The sequence below is a fragment of the Dipodomys spectabilis genome, unplaced genomic scaffold (assembly GCF_019054845.1).
Source record: "Dipodomys spectabilis isolate Male_0828 unplaced genomic scaffold, ASM1905484v1 ptg000204l, whole genome shotgun sequence".
Lineage (NCBI taxonomy): Eukaryota > Metazoa > Chordata > Mammalia > Rodentia > Heteromyidae > Dipodomys > Dipodomys spectabilis.
In genome coordinates this window covers 1,352,677-1,369,236 of record NW_024870881.1, presented here as the reverse complement: position 1 = coordinate 1,369,236, position 16,560 = coordinate 1,352,677, and the positions used below count along the sequence as shown (strand labels likewise).

The 16,560-nt window shown below is 39.2% G+C and overlaps 1 protein-coding gene across 8 annotated transcripts; it reads right to left on the bottom strand.

Moving 5' to 3' along the window:
- Positions 1-5,127: 5,127 nt before the first annotated feature.
- On the bottom strand, positions 5,128-16,546 carry Hnrnpk (heterogeneous nuclear ribonucleoprotein K). 8 transcript variants are annotated; one of them, XM_042696237.1, is made up of 16 exons: positions 16,394-16,546; positions 14,238-14,322; positions 13,933-14,030; positions 13,329-13,385; positions 11,706-11,749; positions 10,770-10,842; positions 10,227-10,298; positions 9,621-9,734; positions 9,298-9,426; positions 8,462-8,769; positions 8,285-8,339; positions 8,000-8,098; positions 7,664-7,679; positions 7,507-7,589; positions 7,045-7,214; positions 5,128-6,281 (listed from the first exon to the last, which is right to left on the bottom strand). In XM_042696237.1, exons 2-16 carry the CDS (start codon positions 14,293-14,295, stop codon positions 6,251-6,253), a joined length of 1,407 nt encoding a protein of 468 aa, XP_042552171.1. In that variant the 5' UTR covers positions 14,296-14,322; positions 16,394-16,546; the 3' UTR covers positions 5,128-6,250. The 8 variants fall into 8 exon arrangements, with proteins under 8 accessions (XP_042552171.1, XP_042552172.1, XP_042552173.1 ...); XM_042696238.1 differs by lacking the exon at positions 16,394-16,546 and adding an exon at positions 16,071-16,175 and having other exon boundaries at positions 5,128-6,341; positions 8,015-8,098; XM_042696239.1 differs by lacking the exon at positions 16,394-16,546 and adding an exon at positions 16,071-16,175 and having other exon boundaries at positions 8,015-8,098.
- Positions 16,547-16,560: the final 14 nt, after the last annotated feature.

Here is a 16,560-nt window from a genome sequence, read left to right as displayed (position 1 = left end):
GTTGGCTTAAGTCAAATGCCTACTGGGTTGAAAAGCAGCGCTTAAGAATCAGTATTTCTTTCCTATATACTATATACAATGGGAAGAGGAAAACTTCACAAAGAAAACATGCTTTCAGCAAAGAAAAATGGGTAACTGTATTAACAAAATGTCTTGTAATTCACTGATTTGGTTATTGAGCAATGTTTTTTTTTCTCACACATATACTTCAAAAACAGTTCTGCCTAACACAACACAGTTATTCCGCATAAAATAAAAAATCTCACCCATTCAATTGAAAGTGATAACTCAAAGTCTCTATCTCTTTTTTTTTTTTGGTCGTTCATGGGGTGTGGGAACTGCCCTTCTCAGCTCTTAGTTGACTCAAGGCTAAGTGCTCTACCACTTGAGCCACAGCGCCACTTCTGGCTTTTTCTGCTTATCTGGTGCTAAGGAACTGAACCCAGAGCATCATGCATGCAAGGCAAACACTCTACCACTGAGCCACCTTCCCAGCCCCAAAGTCTCATTTCTTTCTTAATGAGAATCTTAAGTCCGAGCTGTCTGGGTAAGGTACATTTCTACTTCTTGCTCCACCTCAACTGTGTTAGATCAAATCCTGGAAGTAGTGATAACACCTGGGATTCCTGGATTCACTGGGTAAGTGTTTTCAGATGAAGAAGAGAGACCAAGGTAGGATAGGGTAGAAGAAATTGGTCAAGCCATGATATGATTTATCAGCCACAGATTGCTTTCAACTTGATCCCATGTCTGAGACCCAGTTATTAATAAATGACCTATTAAAAAAAGCTATTACAAGAAGGTCTAACCCTCTTCCTAGAACGTATTGTTTAAAAGCATTAGTCTTCTCTTCTGTAGGAAATTGTAGGGCCCTGAAAATCCCATATGCCCTCTGACTCTTCTGCCATTGATGGCAGAAGAAGAATAAACTTGGCCAAATAATAGTTTGGTCTCTTCTAGTTTTAAATGGTCTCATTTAAGGTTAATAGTTTTGTAATAGGTCAACCCTTGATCATGTTCTTTCCAATTTTTTGTGGTTCTACCTTTCAAAGATGAATTCTGCTGTTCTTCTGGTAATGGTGTGTCTAGCAAGCTGTCTCTGATCACCAGTTAAGGTATAGTCTGTCTTATTCTCAGTTTTAGCTTTTACCCTCCCGTATTTACCACTGACTAGTCCGTGTAGTGTAAGTGGTGGTGTGGCTTTTCAGCACTCAGTCATCCAAGTGTTACCCTTGAATTTTTCTTTTCCTTTGTTTTGGGCTGATACCAAGGCTTAATCTTAGGACCTCACTCAGTTGAGCCAAATTTTCAGTACAACTTTTTTGAAGATGGAGACTAGTGGACCTTTTCCTCCCAGGCTTTGCACATACAACCATAACTCAAAATTAGGCCTCTCATTTTAAACAGGGACAAATTTATAACTGCCTGAGCTTCCCCTCCAAGTATCTACTTGTCTTTTTCCTCAGACTGCTTCTTTCACTGGAAGTGTTGAAATTGGAGACCAGTTATGTCCATCTGTATATATTGTCTTATTTTGTTCATCTGCTAAGAGAATCAGAGGATTTGGGTTCCTAAATATTTGGACCAACATAGATTAGTATTTTCCTAAGCTCAAGGAAGGTCAGTGCATTCTAGGTAATATAGTTGTGACTCTTCAAGGATGTTTTTGCTGACCCTGGGTGTGGCTTAGGGGGTAGAGTGCTTGCCTAGTGTGCATAAATCCCAGAGTTCAACTTAAATAATTTTTTTAATAATAGGAAGTAGAGGTGTGGCTCTAGTGGTAGTGTTAGGCTTGCTTGAGGAAAAAGGCCAAGCAAGAGAGGCTCTGAATTCAAGTGCCAGTACTGGCATAGACACACCTTCACCTACACAAACTATAAATAAGCCAACAAAAGGCCCTGTTTTTGCTAGCCCCTGCAGCCTTAGGATGTAGCACTATTCCTGTGCACCTTGGTAACAATACATTGATGTTAATGAAAAGGTATACAAATGTTTGGGTATTTTTTTTAAATCTATATAGTGCTGCATTACAACAGCCCTCAAACTTCAAGAGTGAACTAGGGAATGTAAGATATTACTGTTGGCTCTGTAGACTGGTTGAAATTAGTCCTAGGTATACAACGTGAGAAAAACTGCATTACCACCTTCAAAAAGTTTTGTCACCACTACCACCAAGAAGTTGAATGCTATATTCATAGATAGATAGACTATATTCCTAGCACTCAGAGGCAACTCTGGGTTACAAAGTGAAAACCTCTCAACAAATAATAGCTGTGTGCAGTGGTTCCCCTTATAATCCCAGTTATTCCAGAGGCAGTGATCAGGAGGTTCATCCTTTGAAGCTAACAGGCAAAAAAGCTAATAAGCCATCTCAACAATAACATCAACAACAAAAAACTGGGTCTGGCCAGGTGCTGGTGGCTCACGCCTGTAATCCTAGCTACTGAGGAGGCTGAGCTCTGAGGATCCCAGGTTGAAGCCAACCTGGGCAGTCCATGAGACTCTTATCTCTAATAAACTACTCAGGAAAAAAAAAAAGCATGGAAAAGGAGCTATTGCTCAGTGGTACAGCACTAACTAGCCTTGAGTAAAAAGCAGCTTAAGAACAGCACCCAGGCCCTGAGTTCAAGCCCTAGGACCAACACAGAAAATAAAAAATGAAGGCAAAAAAGCTGGGTGTGGTGTGGGTATGGTAGCACATGCCTGTTTTCCCAGCTAAGTGGGAGTATAAATAAGTTTGCAGTCCAGCTCCTCTCTGCCACACACTGAGGGGTGGGTGGTATGGCTCAAGTTGGCAGTACTGAAAGGAAAAAAGGAAACCAAAAATATAAAGAAGTTTGGTAAAATTTGAGGTCTGAATAGTCAAAGTTTTGTGTGTGTGTGTGTGTTCAGACAGGACCTTGCTATGTAGCCCAGGGTGCCTCAAACTGGATCTTTCAGCTTCAGGTTTTAAGATTACATATGCCTGCTACCAAACCATGTCAGGCAGCGAAATCAAACGTTTGTGGAATAGTGAACTTTATCTTGAGCACTATAGGTCATTAAAGCACATTTTTTCCCCCAATGCTAGAAATTGAACCCAAGGCTTTAGGCATGCTAGTCAAGTGCTGTCCCAGAACTACAAGCTCAGAACTTACGATTTTTGATAGGTTCTTGATATGTGGGTCAGGCTTGCATTTTTACTCAAAATCCTCCTTGCCTCCACTTACCAAATCTTGGGATTTTAAGTACCACCATACTCAACTTGATATTAACTTGTATGGTATTACTCTCCAAACCTTGGTTCTTTACAACTAACAGAAAACAGAGTTGGGGCAAGCATTTGCAAAAAGACTATCTTAAAAGCATGTGTGTATGATGTAATTTCTGCCCAAGCATTGGACCTTCAAATCACCATGAAATCAATAGAAGTGAAATTTTTTTAGTATCCTCAACCCCTGACTTTTATTTATTTTTTGTCAGTCGTGGGGTTTGAATTCTGGGCCTGGATGCTGTCACTCAGCTCTTCAGCTCCAGGTTAGTACTCTACCACTTGGGCTACAGCACCACTTCTGGTTTTCTAGTGGCTTATTGGAGATAAGGGTCTCCTGCCTGGGCTGGCTTTGAATGGAGATCCTCAGATCTCAGCCTCCTGAGTAGCTAGGATTAAAGCCCTGAGCGTCTGGCTGGCTTTTCTTTTTGGTTATGTACTTGCTGACATATTAGGACTACAGTATTTAAAAATAATCTGTTCTTGGGACACACACACATGGTTATCCTTGCAATTACATCCTTAAAGCTTAAATATTACATACAACTTCTTACAAAAACTTGCAGTTTTGTGTTCCACTTCTTGAGCTTTTGACTTTGCTCCTGGCTACATTAATTTCCTACCACTACACAAAACACAAGTTATAGTGGCAAAGCAAGTCACCTCCTTAGCAAATTGTATACTAAAATCCCCATGTAGCATTCTAACCTGTTTATAATCTCCAGTGAGTTTGTGTACTCAATCTGAATTGTTGTAAGACAAAACTGAAAACTTAGGAAATAGTCCACTTACATAATTCAATTTCTCAGTAACTTAGAGCTTTGAAAGCCATATCCTCTAGGGATGCTTCCCTCCAATAGGACTAGCAATTTGACTCAATTGTTACTACCTCTTAAGTTTTCTTTAAGGAAGCCTTATTTCACACTAAGCCACTCCCTACAAGAACCCTTATGGCAGTGGGGACTAATTTCACCTCAGAGGAAACCATATCAAAAGCAGCACTGTTTTGACTGTTTAGCTTATTCTGATAAACCCACTCCTTATTTTATATAATCTATAAAAATTAGAACTTATTTTTCCATTTTCCTGGACAGTTGAAAGCCAACTGTCAATACTTGTATGAGCCAGAAACTGCAATTTTAGGATGGATACACTATTTTCATGTATGAAGCTTTAAACTAACTTGAAAAATTCACTCAAAAATCACTTTTGGTAGCCAGGTGCGGGTGGCTCATACCTGTAATCCTAGCTACTCAGGAGGCTGAGATCTGAGGATCACTTCAAAGCTAGCCCAAGCATTTAAGGCCTTGAAACTCGCATCTCCAATAAACCACTAGAAAACCGAAAGTGGTGCTGTGGCTCAAGCGGTAGAGTGCTCACCTTAAGCTTAAGAGCCCAGAGACAGTGCCCAAGCCAAGTTAAAGGCCCACAACCGACACAGAAAAACACTCATGGTGGCTTAGAATGGTAGCACATGCCTGTATTCTCCATTTGCTGGGTGGGAGATCATGACAGCAGTCCAATCGGTTTAGATCTCCATCTCAACCAATATGCTAGGCAATGGTAGTCAGTCTATAATCAAAGCAATATGGGGGCTTGGTAGGATGAAGTATGATAATGGTTAAGGCAAAAGTACAAGACTAAATGAGTAAAGGGTCAGGGGGAATGGCTCTAGTGTCTACCTAGCAAATGAAGTCCCAAGTTCAAAATCTAATACTGCCAAAAAATGAGTGTTGAGGATTGGTATAACCAAACCACCAAAGTGTCATTTTATACTTTCCACATACAAAAGTGTAAATTTAAGATTACTTCATTTCCCTGTGAAAGGAATTTCACAGTTGTCAGTCAACCCCTTTTCAAATTGGGCACACATCAAATCTAGCATCATGGGATTTTTATTTGGAAGTAAAATTTGAACTATCAATACAAATGCCAAGATACCACACAAAACATCCACAGGAACTTTTTTTTTTCATTTTTTGAACTGCTCACAAACATTTCCTACATAATCAAACATACAACAGAGAAATGGTACATTTTTTAAATTTGCATACAATGGAAAAACAAGTATATATATTTTTACAAAGTTTAATAGACACTACTAGGGTTGACAGTTTAAGTCTATAGGTGAGAAATTATGTAATAAAAATAACCAGATTTTATTCAGCCATCAACCACTTCATAACTAAATGTTAATCTGAGTAATAAAGCTTGTTGCCAATCATTCTTCTGGTATATGCTTATATTAACTTGTGGTATCATTCTCCATACCTTGTTTCTTTACAACAGAAAACATGTAAAATTGGGGCAAGCATTTGCAAAAATAAAAAAACCCCATCTTAAGCATGAATGTGTATGATGTAATTTCTCCCCAAGCAATGGTTTCTCAAACTACTAGGAAATCATTAGTACTGAATTTGCCAATATATTTTGTTTATATCCAAGAGGTGCATTTATATTTAACAGAGGAGCTGAAAAATCAAACTTAGTGTTTAGGAGTGGGTTAGAAAATTCAGCCACCATTTGAAAACTGTCTTAAAAAAATGACCACCAAAAATAGGTTCACTAAATTTATTTTAAAAATCATAAAACGTTTCTTACAAAAGAGCATTACATTCTGCACACTGCTCTGAACAAATGCCAGGGACATGTGAACTATTGTTACTTTCCTCCCTGTCCCACCCCCCAAATGTTTACAGTGACCACAAAGCAAGGTGTTCACAATAATTACATAGGGGGAATTTTTTTTTTTAAACCACCAACAATGAACAAAAAATAAAATCCACTCACTCTGCTGCTGTTTCAAAATTTCAATGTTAGTTTTTGCACACCCTCCCCCCCAACCCTGTTTGTAAGGAACTAAAACATTACATCTGGTGAACAGCAAAGATTTCACTACACCTCAAATGCAGAACACCTATGAAGCAGAGGAATGTTGGCTTTTTAAACAGAAGCAGATAAAAAAAAAAGATGCAGGACTCCTTCAGTTCTTCACTAGTCTTAGAAAAACTTTCCAGAATACTGCTTCACACTATAAAAAAGAAAAAATATCTTGCATTAGAATCCTTCAACATCTGCATACTGCTTCACACTATAAAAGAAAAGAAAAAAAAGTACGAATTAGAATTTTTGTTCGTAACATCTTAATCAACATTAAGACAATTTTAATGCTAAATTTAAATGTCCATTACAATTAAAAATTTTAAAACACCAGCAATTACAAATTAAAGCAATGTAAAATTCAAGAAAAATGATTAACCAGACAGTAGAGCAGAATTAAGAAAACGAAACTGAAAGTTGTTAGTATTTGGTAGAAAAGACAAGAAATGCCAGGAAGGTGTGAAATGCTGCATTTTACAGCACCAATCATTTGTCCTGTAGAGGTGGCCTGTGCCATATGGCAGACTGTGATTTGTTGTCAATTTAGTTATCTAAAAACAACAAAATCACTAGTCTTCCACACAGAACTAAGCCAACATCCAATGAATCTTCTATAGTTTCTACAGGCTCTCTGTATAATTTATAAGGAGTGGTTTTGGCAGCAGTTTTCACCAGAGAAATGAGAAGTTTGGTTGGTTAAGGCTTCTTCCAGCAAGATTAGTATTGAATGTCTTCATTTTTAGTAAGAAAGCAGAAGAAAATTAAGGCAAAGCTATTAGAATATTAGAATGTTTAGAAGTTAGGTCCCCAAATGACTGAAACACCATGGTTTCTAAAAGAAAAATTAACTGAGAAGAAAAGTTCTTAAGTATTTTAGTGTATATGAGTTAACACAAAGTTAAACACAAACTAACCTGTTCTGCAGTAAATACTGTGCATTCTGAATCTGGTCCTGTGTTCCTGTAATGGTAATGATCCGATCTTCGGATCCTTCTAAAGGCTCATCAATTTTGATCGAAGCTCCTGACTCATGACGGATTTGTTTAATCCTTTGACCACCTTTGCCAATAATAGATCCAGCCAACTGAAAAGATTTTTAAATACAAGTGTTCATGTAACTTTTAAAGAAAGCTTGACAAACCAAAGACTGGATTATAAATATCTATATACATCCTAACATTTTTTTTTTACTACTTTGAAGACACTGAACATCATTGACTAGACAAACTGGAGTGACACATTAAATCCTTGAACATAATCTAGGGTTCTAGTAGTTTTAATTAAAACCTCCAGGTGAAAGGAAATTTAAGAGAAATAGGCAGCACCATTTAAAGAAATTTCACTAAATGTTTGTTCCTAGTATTAAGGATACTTACATCTTTGGGAATAGTTACTTGTGTAGTAATAATAGGTCCACCAAGATCACCATATGAGCCACGACCCCCTGCATAGGAATAATCTGATTTAAATGATAAGCATTAAGCTCATGTAAAAAGTATAAAATGTTTGATTTTTACAAAAGAAAAAACTTACCATATCCAGAGCCACCCTAAAAAGAGAAAAAAATAGAAAATTACTTTGCCTTCAAAATACAATGTCACTGTAATATTAAGCAATCCTCAGTTTAGGAAATCAGTCACCCACATCTCTCTAGTTTATTCCCCACAAATTATATATTTATATTATTGTAAAGATACTGTACAGGAGTTACAGTTACATGGTTAATATAATGAATAAGTACATTTCTTATCAAGCCATAAGTAAATTTTAAGTTTTAGTTACATGGCATTCCAAAAAAACAAATTACTACATGAGAGGAAATAAAACTAATTGCTCAGCAAATAAACATCTTAAATTACTGATATGTACATTAAAATATTCAACCTGTGGTTCGTAAGCCATCTGCCATTCTGATGGGCTCCATGTATCTATCGCAGAGTCCCAAGTTTCATCAGCACTAAAACCAACCTGTAAGTAGAAAAATTAACACAAAGCTACATCATATTGCCTGTTACCACTCTTTTATGTTTCTGAAGATTTTCATTTTTAAAACCTGTTAAAACTCCTCTTAATTCATTTAACAAAATGTTAACTATGTGACTTTAATACTTCAAATAGCCCTCACACACACTGCTAAACAAAAAAAGTCCTTACCATTCCATCATAGCGGTCTCCAGGTCTTCCTCTTCTGTCATAGGCCATTAGATCTCTGTAAACACATTAGTCACAATCTCAATTTCCGTAACATACACAGCGAATTACTCCACCCACCAAGAATGCCTTTTATGTAAGTATGTGGCTAAACATCTTTCCCAAACAAAAAATACTTACCCTCCTCTAGGTGGAGGTGGTGGAGGAAGAGGAAGATTCCGAGCTCTGCTACCACCCCGGCCACCTCTACCAGGAGGTGGAGGAGGAGGTCCACGACGAGGACTCATATCGTCATAATCTCTTCTAGAAGGAGGCATGGGACGACCACCCCGACCAGGAGGCATTCTGTCAAAACCACCTCTTCCCCGCATGGGAAATCCCACAGGACGTCCACGACGATCATCAAACATCATCGTAAAACCGCCATAATCATATGTCTCATCATAGAAGTTGGGATCATAAGGCTGTGCACGTCCTTTAATTGGAGACTAAAAACAAAAATATAGCAACCTTATTGACTGAAGAAATAAATGCCTTAGGTCTTACTAACCCTTCTTTCGAACAAATTATTTTGATCAAGAGGTAGAACAAATACAAACAACGATAGTGGGAAAGAATCTTAAAATGGATGGCTAGCATGATCTGAACAAAAAATAAATTTTACTACATGGAAGTATAAGGAGAAACTAGAAATATCTAGATACCTTCTTTCGTTTTTACATAATAAACTACAATGTACACACAATAGGGGTCAGCTCTGAGGAGTAAAACTTGAGAGCTGAAAGGACCATTATCTTGGTCCAAGATGTGTCAAATGAGACATATTCTGAGAAGAGTACAATGTAATCCAACGGTTAAGATTTAAATTCTTTTGAAGGACTAACACATGTAAACCTGGACAATATAAAATTGCTAGGAAAAGCACAAGAGCACAAAGACTACTAGGCACAAAATATTCTGAAAATTTGAAGTTTATCAATTTCATAAAGTTACAAAAACAAAGTTTTCAAGATTACCTCCGATATAAGATCAAGGATGATTTTTATGCACTCTACAACTCTATCAGGCTTTCCTCCAATAAGAACAACTCTGTCAGTGGAATGAGGACAGCATTCTTGGAAAAGCTTGATTGTTGTCTGAGTATTCTGCAGTTAAGTTTACAAAAAGAAAAATTAGAATATATTGAAAAGATTTATCATTCAGTCTAAAACTACCGGACTAAAAAGTGTGGCTAATCACCATGACATACAAATAACTTAACAAGTGCCACCAGACTTCCATTATTTTAAAAGAAAAATAGGTTTATTCAGTAACAACAGGAAACATAAGTGCCCTTTACCTCTCGAAGTTCTTTGATTTTAGCACCTTTGACCCCAATAATTCCTCCTGCCAGACTCTGATGAATCAACAGTCTCAACTCGCAGTCAAAGTCACTTCCTTTATAGTGTTGGTACTGTGGAGGGAGAGTTTTAACATTTTAGTTTCGTGTCAGTTATTCCCCTATCTACACTTATTAGCTATAAGCATAGTAACAGACTGTTGCAGTAAGCAACCTGAATTTGTATTTCAATAACTTTACCAGTTATGTGCTTATTATCCTCAATAGCCAGGCCCAAAAAGGACATTCTGCACCACCTTAAAAATTATTTTATTTTCAGGTCCTGCAACACCATACCCACACTGCAGCCATTTAGCATGTCGCTGTTACCACAAAATATTAACATTCAAATAACATGATAATAAAAAATGACTGCGAAGCACTTTGCAAATATAGTTAATTCCCACTGCAGCATGGAGCAGGGTCAACAGTGAGTTGTAAGACCATTCATGTATCACATTTTAAGCCTTTTTCTAGAGATGGGAAAAGTGCACTATGTTAAAAATAAAATTGATCCTATGGGCCAGGCTCCATACTTCAGTGGGGTTCAATGGCACTATGACATACATTTAAGCATTCCACAGCATCAGATTCGAGCGGGAGCTGGCTGGTTGCAGTGGGTGATGGCAACTGCAGGCCCTGAAAGTAGAAAAATAAGAGTAATAGGTTAAGTGTCTAGCGTGATCAGGCTATTGTCGCATATATTGGTAAAGCTACTATAACATTTTAGTATGAGAAAAATTTTATCTAAACAGTAAGGTTCAATTTAAATACTTTTCTCCATATTACTAGTGATATCTTAGCATTGTAGGTTAAGATCTAAGCAATTTTTCTTTTTCAACATAATCCCACACCCCTATAAAACTTCTCTAAACCCGAAGTCTTTAAATATATACTAAATCCATGACAATAGTAGGTTTTACTATTCCAATAGTGGCCACCCTGAAAATTACAAAACAAAAACCAAGTACTTGTGCATGACAATGATGCACTTTATGCAGCTGTTTCTGTCAGAAATATATGCAAGTTCTCCCCTCCCTTTATGCCCCAAATGGAACACCTTACCACCCCACATACTACCAAATACATTAAAAAAAATTATGAGCCTACCTCTTCCAAGGTAGGGATGATTTTCTTCAGAATCTCTCCAATTGTTTCAATATCAGCACTGATGCTCAATATGCTGTCAAACACCACAAATACCAGATAGTACAAAAAAAGTGGAAAAGAAAAATGAGTCTTATGCTTGACATTAGTAGTCACACAAACTTTTACATAGAAGTAACATAACATTTACTCAACAGTCCCCATTTAAAGTGGCCTATTTATGGATTTTTCACATGCATTTTATGCCCAATACAGACATGATAACAGTATTAGGAGACTTGAAGAAAGACAGAAAGAATGGGCTTTTGGAAGGGCTCAGATTAAGTGGGCAATAAATTGACCAGAGCAGAGTTGAATATTTATGTTCCCCGCCACCAAGTTAAGGATACCCTCGCTGTTACATTGGTAAAACTGGCACACCTTTCTCTTAGGCAAAGTGGGGAATATGCAAGTGGTGAACATTGTATCTGGAATAAGGTTATGGATACCAGTTAGAAATTAGATTACTAAATGGGCTCTGCAAGAAAACAAATACAAATGCCAAGACAAAACAAAGACAACACAAATGAGAAGTGAAGGAAAGTGAACCAGAGTTAGCATTTCATCAGAAAAAATTATGAACAGGAAATGTTGGGAAGCAAGGTGGGCCACAAAGACAGAGCGAGAGACTATTTGGGTAACAATTTGATTTACAATGCAGCAAATATGCAACACTTGAAGCTGTGCTCCTTCCATCGAAATAAAATTAGTGGATCGTTTGGGTGGGCAACTCACGGTAAAAGTTCAGTGACAAAAAGACTTAATGGGGAAAATAAGACAGAAACTTGAAAAACAATACACCGTCTAAAGGGGATACTATTTAATTATATAAAAGGCAGGTAATAAAATACATTTCTCTCTTTCTAATCAGGCAGTGAGGCATAAACTGTTGGGACATACCGCTCGGGGCCACTGCTGTCTGGGACTGAAACACTGGCATTGTACTGCATTGGTCATTGGCGTTCGTGGATGTTGGCATTGGGCATGGGCATTCAATCAGAAGTTGTCAAGTATGGTACCCGTTTGGCAACGAGCACATTTTTGGGCATAGCCAACCAGGGTTTTCACATGGGCGTTCAGGGGCGGATGGGCCAACGTCATGGTGGGCAACGCAGGGGTAAGTCGATCCAGTACATGGGCAACGGAGATATATGGCCAAAAAAACAAGGAGAGGGAAAAGGGGGAAAAGCAATAAATTTTAATTTAATACAAACTATACTCAATACTCTCAATTAATGAAACAAGCTTAAGTTGTTCTGAAGACTAACACAATAATGGACTTCTCTATATCTGACTGGCTTAACATTTAAGGACCTTAAATGATGGTTTTCTAGGTTTTTTTTTAAAAAAAAAAAAAAACAAAACCGAAAAAAAAAACAAAACCAAGGAAAAAAACAAAAACAAACAAAAGAAAAAACGATGTTTCAGTAGCAGGCTGGCTCATGAGGGTAGACACAAAACCTGTCGTGACTTAAGTTTACTGAAATTCTTGAGGAAATTGGGGAAATTAACAACCCAGACAATTATATTGACTATCTGGATTAAGAGGAGAGGTTTATAAAAGACCAAACAAAAATTCCCACACCAAACCCCAACTATTAAGACTGGTTTCCTAAGGTTTTAAATGAACTCCTAGACCTGAACAGGCAGGTTTGTAAAAATTTAAACGAATTTTTAAGTTACAGTTTACAGTAATCAAGAGGAACATACAAAGATCTGTGACCAAGAGAGAAATGAAATACTGTTAAAATAAGTACTCAACACAAAGTTATTTGCCTCAATTTTAGCAAGAAAAACATTAAGAAATGTGTATATTGTAAGAAAAAAATAGAAATTTCGATGTAGTCCTTTATGTTTACTCACTTCTGATGCTGCAAACATTTAGTGTGTCTAATCACAAGAGTCAACCCACTATAAATCATGAAGACCCAACAAACCATAGGTATTGACAAATGGTTTCCCAATTGTAAGGTTAAGTGCCTATTCTATTCTTTACCCAGTTTAACCATGCAACCTATAAACATTTTTGTGCTCCATGTGAAAGCTGTTAAAAGAACAGATGGATGACTTTTAAAAAAGGAAGAATTGCTAAGTTTACTCAGCCACTTACAATGGTTGTCAATAATGTAATTGATCCACACAAGGGGAGTGTTAAAATTAAGGGTTTTTTTTAAACTGACACTATTTCTAGTTAAGATGTTATCTTGCCTGAAGTGAACAATTTGATGGAATCTTATTAGAAAGTGGTTTAATATAAACCTTACCCTACTCAATCTGGGCTTTTATTAAAACAAGAATGGCAAACTTTGAAATCATCTATGTAACCAATTATTAACAAATGGCTTGCAACTACAATCTGGGCTTTTATTAAAACAAGAATGGCAAACTTTGAAATCATCTATGTAACCAATTATTAACAAATGGCTTGCAACTACATTAGGTGATTTCTATGATGTAAACCTTTAAAAGTTCTAGAAACAAAAACTGAATCTGCTTTTTCAGCACTTTAAATAAAACACTTACGTCTGTACGGAGAGCCTTAATATTCTTCCCTCCTTTTCCAATCACTGCCCCAGCATTCTGGAAGAGACAAATTCAAGAAATGGTTTTGACTTTACCTAAAACTACTGTATTAGTGCTTTGAAGCTTTAAACTAAGTTATAGAATTGGAACTCTAAAAAGAAGCCAATCATGGGCATGAAATGATCAAGATTTCCTATGTACTCAATACAAAGCACTTTAAGATGAAGCTTTGAAATGCTCAGAATGCCTTTAATACTAGTACAAATTTAAATACAGATTAATTTTACAGTATCCTTTTATGCAAGCTGCTATTATGGTAGTAGATACCTTCACATTTTGATTTGGGTAAAGCAGCCTCATAAACTATTAAAAGTTTCTGAGTGATCAACAATATTATCTGTATTTATTCCTTTGTTACTTTAAGAATCATCCCCTTTCCTAGTTTAACTAGTTAACAAAATTAATACATTTGCCAGTTTAGAAAGAACCACAAAAATCTTACATTCTTCAGACTGTAAAGCCCTAAAAGTTTCTGCGAGGGATAAACCAGAATTTAATTTCTACTTTAGTATGAACCATCAATTTTTCAAAGATAAGTTTATACCTTGCTTTGAAGCAGAATGCGTAATTCAACCATCTCGTCAGTGTTGCGGGATCTTTTAAACGCTTGTTCCTCTTCCATATCTTCTGCTGGGCGTTTACCTGCAAATTAACAGTACAAATTTCAAAGAAAGCAATTTGTTCACAAAATACATTAAGGTTTAAGAACCTTAATGAGGAAGAAGAGATTTGTTACTATTCGTGTTTCAAAAAGTTAGTCTTTGCCTTTATCTTCTTTAATAATAACACTACCATCAAACAGAAAACATTGTAATAAATACTTCCAAAAATTAAAAATTGTTTTCTCACCAAATTCACCATTGGTTTCAGTGTTGGGGAAGGTTTCCTCTGGCTGTTCAGTTTCCATTTTCTTGTATTAAATGGACACACCAATCTGTTGAAAAATAAAGAAGCTAGTACAGGTGGCTTATCATAAAGCAAGTTACACATCTTATTACACTTCATAAAGACTGCTTCTAGGACATGCTAATTCTCTATCTTTTCAGAGCACAACTGTAGTGGTCTGGGTAGAGCCAACAACTGACACCTTATTGTCACAGTAGCCTATAAAAAGGCTAATCGGTTTTGCTATTGTTCAGTACCAAATACTAATTTCAGGTCTCACAACTGGTTTAAAACAAAGCAAGCCAGTGATCTAAGTTGACTCTTTTCTATCTTAAAATTCGGTGGCTGTTTAGCCAAAGAATTTACAAAGTGATTTATTAAAGAAAACCACCATTTTTAACCAACATAATTGTTTTCCACCATGGCAACTTACTACACACCATTAAGTGCCTGAAAGTGCTGTAGACCTCCATTTTGCCCACAAAAACTTTTAAAGTTTCAAGGAGGTTTAGGTTTTTTCAGGTGATGACTCAATGTTGTTCTGACACCGCCTACTTCTTATAAACACAATGGCAAATGTCAAGCCATATCTAGCTAACCAGCTCAATCTGCTCAACAGCGAAAGATATAAAATCTGTATTTAAGGAGCAGGCTCTATTGACTACCATTCAACGAAACGAATGAAACCCTAGCCATCTAATATCATCCCTGGCAAAGAATTAAATTGGACTAAATACAAAAGATACTTAATCTAATAATTACATCTTCAGTAGGAAACCCTAAGATTGTACGAGCCCCAAATAACAAGAGAACTAATAGAGGCGAACTGTATGTAGCCCTTGATGAACGGTTGACTAGACAGCACAAGAACTGAAAATCAAGGCAACACTTTTGCCTCTCCATCTTCCAAAACGCGTTAAGGGTTAAACATCTCCAGGACTGCAAGGGCAGCCTGCCCGCCCATCATTCAAAATCTAAGGCGTGGTGGGAGCCCCGGGAAGAGTTTAAGCCCCGACAGCAGAGTCTATCTGGAAAAATAATGCGGCTCGTCTAGCAGCCCTTAGAACCGAAACTCGCCTCGCCCGGCTCCACCAACCCAGGACAAATCCCGCCCTGGCCCTCCTCGTCCCCACCTCCCAAGGCCGCGACTGGCAACAGCCTAGTCCCATCAGCTGGAAAAGCCAAGCGGGCACAGGCGCCGCACCTCTCCTCACCCGGATCCGACAGGAAATGGCGGCCCGCGTAATGGCGACTACGTGCGACTAGGCGGAGCCGGGCGCCGACCCCCCTCCCCCACCCACCACGCGGCCCCGCGATCTCATCCCCCGCACCTCCCCCCCACCGCCCGAGAGACAAAGCGGCAGAGGGAGCCCGGCCCGTCCCACCCGCTGGGCCCGATTCCGCCGACCCCGGCCCGGGAGGCCCAAGGTACCGCGGGTTACACAAAAAGCCGGCGGCGGCAGCGCCGCGGCCTTCTCCAGACTCGGACGGACACACGCCCGCCGGCCCGCGCTATCTCCCCCGCGGACGAGGCACTGAGCCTCCGGTGCCCAGAGTTCACCCCACAGACACTCGCCTCCCGATAACCCTCCCAAACCCCAAGGACCCTAACGCGGACTGCAGACACACGCGCAGGGAAATGGCGGAGGTGGGGGAGGGGAGGCCGGGTAACGTTCCCTCTCAAGCGGAGAAGCGGACATCCGCCCGGGAGACCCTAAGACGGCCCGCTCGAGCGGAAAAGCTGGGCTCCGACCCCCTCGCACCCCACGTACTCCTTCGCCCTGCCCGACTTCTCACCGAACAAATCCGCCGTTCCCTCCGGGCTGCGCCGCCTCACTCACTGCTAGACAGAGAAGGAGCACGGCCCCCCTCCCCCACCTCCTCGCGCTCTCCTACCCCACGGTCGCGCCCGATTGGCTGCCCAGGCGTCAGCGGCGATGGGAAGGCAAAACCATTGGCCCTAGGTCGCGTCAATCAAGGCGAGGAAGGAGCCGGGAACCCCGCCTCCCGCCGGCGACTCCCTTTAGGGTGTAAGGCCATGGGGCCTGAGAAAAGCCGGGCTTGGAAAAAGTACACGAAGCTCTTTGGGGAGACCAACCCCTTTCCCGAGACCATACTACCTGAGCCTTAGAAATTCCAATTACTTATGGGCCGCAAACAATTGGGACTCCGGCAAAACGTCGAAGTCGGTGCCGCAGAGAAACAGAGGGTAATGGCGTCTGCAGTGCCGCCGCCTGGAGCGCCCTCCTCCTTTCTCGTTCGCGCACTCACTGGCCATGGGGGGGAG

Bases quoted from the DNA above. Each gene is read 5' to 3' on its own strand.
- Hnrnpk (XM_042696234.1), bottom strand. From the start codon at position 14,295: ATGGAAACTGAACAGCCAGAGGAAACCTTCCCCAACACTGAAACCAAT. The intron at 11,750-13,328 runs GTAAGTGTTTTA...TGACCAATGCAG, and splicing joins TTAAGGCTCTCCGTACAGAC to TACAATGCCAGTGTTTCAGT. The intron at 8,770-9,297 runs GTAATCTTGAAA...TTTTGTTTTTAG, and splicing joins TCCTTGATCTTATATCGGAG to TCTCCAATTAAAGGACGTGC.